Here is a 3,931-nt window from a genome sequence, read left to right as displayed (position 1 = left end):
TGAAAAGCACAAAACGTGATACCATTTAGATCAACTCGAAAATGAATGCTGCCAGCTGTCTGAAAAGCCCCTTGGGTGATGGTGTCCATGCCTGAGGGTAAGGCCCTTCCTCATGTGAAGCCTCCTAGGAAACTGAGAATTAGGGGCCAACATTCATGAGAGCCGAAGTTAGGAAAAAGTGAGGAAAAGTAAGGAATTACTTGTAAGTCAGAGCCCAGGGAGACCGTTTGAGCAGAGATTTTCCAGTGGTCATGCACACATTTTCAAATACAGGGCTAGAGAAAGCAGAGGGATGTTGAGAACCAACTACTTCATCAGAATCAAGCCAACAAACACTCGGGCTTCGAAGCATGGAAATGAGATAGGAGGCCCGGTGTGAGGCCCTCCTGCTTAAAAGAAGACTTCAGTGTCAGGTTTTTAATAGCGAAGAGGTCCTTTTGTGAAGAGGGGAAAGTCTTTTTTAATTACTAATGTTCAGTTTACTTCATGTTCCCCTAGATTATAGAATCTAGTACTTGTCAATTGGGTATGAATATACATAAATAACCTCTATCCAGGGGAGGAAAGGGAGGATGGTGGTGTCAGGAAGTTTTCAGTAGCGGTGGCAATGAATGATTACGTTTACGATTTTAGTCATCGTGGGTAATTCTAACACCCTTATTATGTTTATTTGAGGATGTGAAGTGACTAAATAAATCTGAACGACAACTGTACTTTATTGATTTTGCAGAGTTAAGAGGAAGATTTATGAGACATGGAACTTTCCATCAGGTTTGGAAGAAAGTAAAGGGAATGCAGAGATGCCAGACCACCACTAAGACCCATGGACATTCCCGCACTCACACTTCTCTGTCAAACTAAGATTTATTAGTAATATGCTGCCTTTGCAAGATGAAAACAAACTAATGCCAAGAAGGCATATTCTTCCGTATTTGCGATAGACGTGCGCTCAAGACAATGGCTTCAAAGGTCTCCTGTCTCTATGTTTTGACAGTTGTGTGCTGGGCCAGTGCCCTCTGGTATCTGAGTATAACTCGTCCCACTTCTTCCTACACTGGCTCCAAGCCATTCAGCCACCTAACAGTTGCCAGGAAAAACTTCACCTTTGGCAACATAAGAACTCGACCTATAAACCCACATTCTTTTGAATTTCTTATAAATGAACCCAGCAAATGTGAGAAAAACATTCCTTTCCTTGTTATCCTCATCAGCACCACCCACAAAGAATTTGACGCCCGCCAGGCAATCCGAGAGACGTGGGGGGATGAGAACAACTTCAAAGGGATCAGGATAGCCACTCTTTTCCTCCTGGGCAAGAACGCCGATCCTGTTCTGAATCAGATGGTGGAGCAAGAGAGCCAAATCTTCCACGACATTATCGTGGAGGACTTTATTGACTCCTACCATAACCTTACCCTCAAAACACTAATGGGAATGAGATGGGTGGCCACCTTTTGTTCAAAAGCCAAGTATGTCATGAAAACAGACAGTGACATTTTTGTGAACATGGACAACCTTATTTACAAACTACTGAAACCCTCCACCAAGCCAAGAAGAAGGTATTTTACCGGCTATGTCATCAATGGAGGGCCAATCCGGGACGTCCGCAGTAAGTGGTACATGCCCAGGGATTTGTACCCTGACAGTAACTACCCACCGTTCTGTTCGGGGACTGGCTATATCTTTTCAGCTGATGTGGCTGAACTCATTTATAAGACCTCACTCCATACAAGGCTGCTTCACCTTGAAGATGTCTATGTGGGACTGTGTCTTCGAAAACTGGGCATACATCCTTTCCAGAACAGTGGCTTCAATCACTGGAAAATGGCCTACAGTTTGTGTAGATATCGCCGCGTCATCACTGTGCATCAGATCTCTCCAGAAGAAATGCACAGAATCTGGAATGACATGTCAAGCAAGAAACATCTCAGATGTTAGGATTTTTATCGATGTAAATACATTTCTTTTCTTTTTTAAGAAATGGGGCCTAGGGTGTTGGTGTTTTATTGGTGTCACCGGGGGAAATGAACCAGTGTAGGGGTTTTGTAAAAAGCTTTTCTCTTCCCGCTCCTAGTTTCTTTTTTGGACTACCAATTTACAAGTGTTAGGCTCTGGTCATGGAAACAATACATGAGTTAGAAGGGCCAGATTTCATTCTCAGGTCCTGAGGCATTGTGTTTATCTCAAAAAGCAACATCCTAACTACTGCTAGGATTTACATACTCTGCATCTGAGATAAAAATCTGGTTCTGGGAAACCGAGACTCGAGGTAATGTCTTCATATCATCTCTGCAAAAATAAAAGTAAATAACTTTTTCAGAAATAATACACAGTCAGGAAGACACATCCAATGTGATTATTAATATTGTGTGTGCTGTTACATTGAATTTTTACATCTCTTGCCATATAATGTGTACAGTATTTGCGGTCGGTTCCACCAAGACATGAACTTAGGCCTGGCAGGGAGGCTGCAGCTAAATAAATGGAAATTTAAATTTGAAAAGCAAATATTCTGTATGGTTGGAAGACAACTGTGCTTGCTCATCCAAGGATTAAATCTGGTCATCGGGTGGAATGTATATAAAATGCTACTTAACAAAATAAACAAGAGATTTGGGGGGGGCGGGGGAGGGTCTTTCAGAACAAATATTACCTGGTGCCTCCAAGGAGATTTTGCCAAATGTAATCTCACCTGCTTCCCTCCATACGGTGTTGCTAAGTGCATTTTACCGTTTCTGGCTCAGGAAGGCACATATGTAGAAATTAGTTGGTAGGAGGGCAGAAAAACAATAAATTACGTGGAGAAAACACGAATTTATGTATGCATTATAATTAACATAAGCAAGCTTAGCAATAGTATAAGATGCCCCTCCCACACATTTGCAAAGCATGTTAGATAAGCTTTCAATGGGTCCCAATGTTATTGAATGCTTTAGCCCTACAGTTGATAGATGTAATAGTCTAACATCTGAAACATCCCAGTACCTCTACCTGCAATGCCGTTAGGAGTAGGAGGTGCTCTGGAAGTTCTGTGACTGAGGTTCATGGGAAGGAAAAGTAGAGAAGCTTGGGATCAGTTTCTCTTGGTACCATCGTTCTTGTTGGGTCATGTGAGCAGGCATCTTAACCTTGCTGTGCTTCAATATGCTCATTTATAAAATGGATGGAAAAAACACCTACCTCACAGGTGCTGTGAGAGCAAATTGCATTTGCTAAATATTTTGAGATCCTTAGTTTAAAAGGTGCTAATGCAATGTATCATGCGTTATGCTAAATGCTAAAATAATTAATTACAACGATGGTCATCTGTAGTAGTAATATCATCTTAAATATAAATTCTGCCAACATAAAGATCAAATATGAACTATTAGTGCATCTGATTCTTCTAAAACTTTGACTTTTCCCTGGATACCTTAGGTGTTTGGAGAAGCTTCAATTTCTCTATCATTTCCTCTGGTTTCAATGAATAAGTTTTTACTTTGGTGCAATGCCTTGATTTCCCAGGGTGCTGAAAGTGAAGGCAGCTGTCTTTCTTTGGGGAGGAGCCTCTGGCTGGAAGCATATTACAATAATTGAATCACATGCTTTGCAAAATGTATTATATCCCGTCAACTTAGATCTCAGGAAACATTGATCTGAATTCTCAATAAGGACTTTGAGGGCCGGTAGAGCTAGTCCCCCTCTATCCGAAGAAGAATTGGCACTCTGCAAACCCACATATTGCACATCTTCTATTCATTAGAAAACTTCTGCTTGTTTTCATTCAAAGACAGCCCTGCAACTGAAAGAATATAACTTTTCTTTTAACCTGACCTTTAGAAGCTCCCCCAGAAGTTAATAGCAAACAAGTAAACAAAATGAACAAATGGAAGTCATGGCCTATTTCTTGACAACACTGGATCTCTTATCCCCAGCCCCAAAGAATGCAATA

The 3,931-nt window shown here is 41.2% G+C and overlaps 1 protein-coding gene across 1 annotated transcript; it reads left to right on the top strand.

Moving 5' to 3' along the window:
- Positions 1–957: 957 nt before the first annotated feature.
- Positions 958–1,938, top strand: B3GALT1 (beta-1,3-galactosyltransferase 1). The gene has a single exon (XM_028121871.2). It carries the CDS (start codon positions 958–960, stop codon positions 1,936–1,938), a length of 981 nt encoding a protein of 326 aa, XP_027977672.1.
- The last annotated feature ends 1,993 nt before the right edge of the window (positions 1,939–3,931 follow it).

This window comes from Eumetopias jubatus, unplaced genomic scaffold (assembly GCF_037043125.1).
Source record: "Eumetopias jubatus isolate StellerSeaLion01/CBP00866 unplaced genomic scaffold, mEumJub1_p1.0 scaffold_3, whole genome shotgun sequence".
Classification (NCBI taxonomy): domain Eukaryota; kingdom Metazoa; phylum Chordata; class Mammalia; order Carnivora; family Otariidae; genus Eumetopias; species Eumetopias jubatus.
The sequence above is the reverse complement of the archived record's forward strand: the minus strand, read 5'-3'. Positions and strand labels throughout refer to the sequence as shown.

What these genes read in the sequence shown, in the direction of transcription:
- B3GALT1 (XM_028121871.2), top strand. Translation starts at nt 958, where the DNA reads ATGGCTTCAAAGGTCTCCTGTCTCTATGTTTTGACAGTTGTGTGCTGG.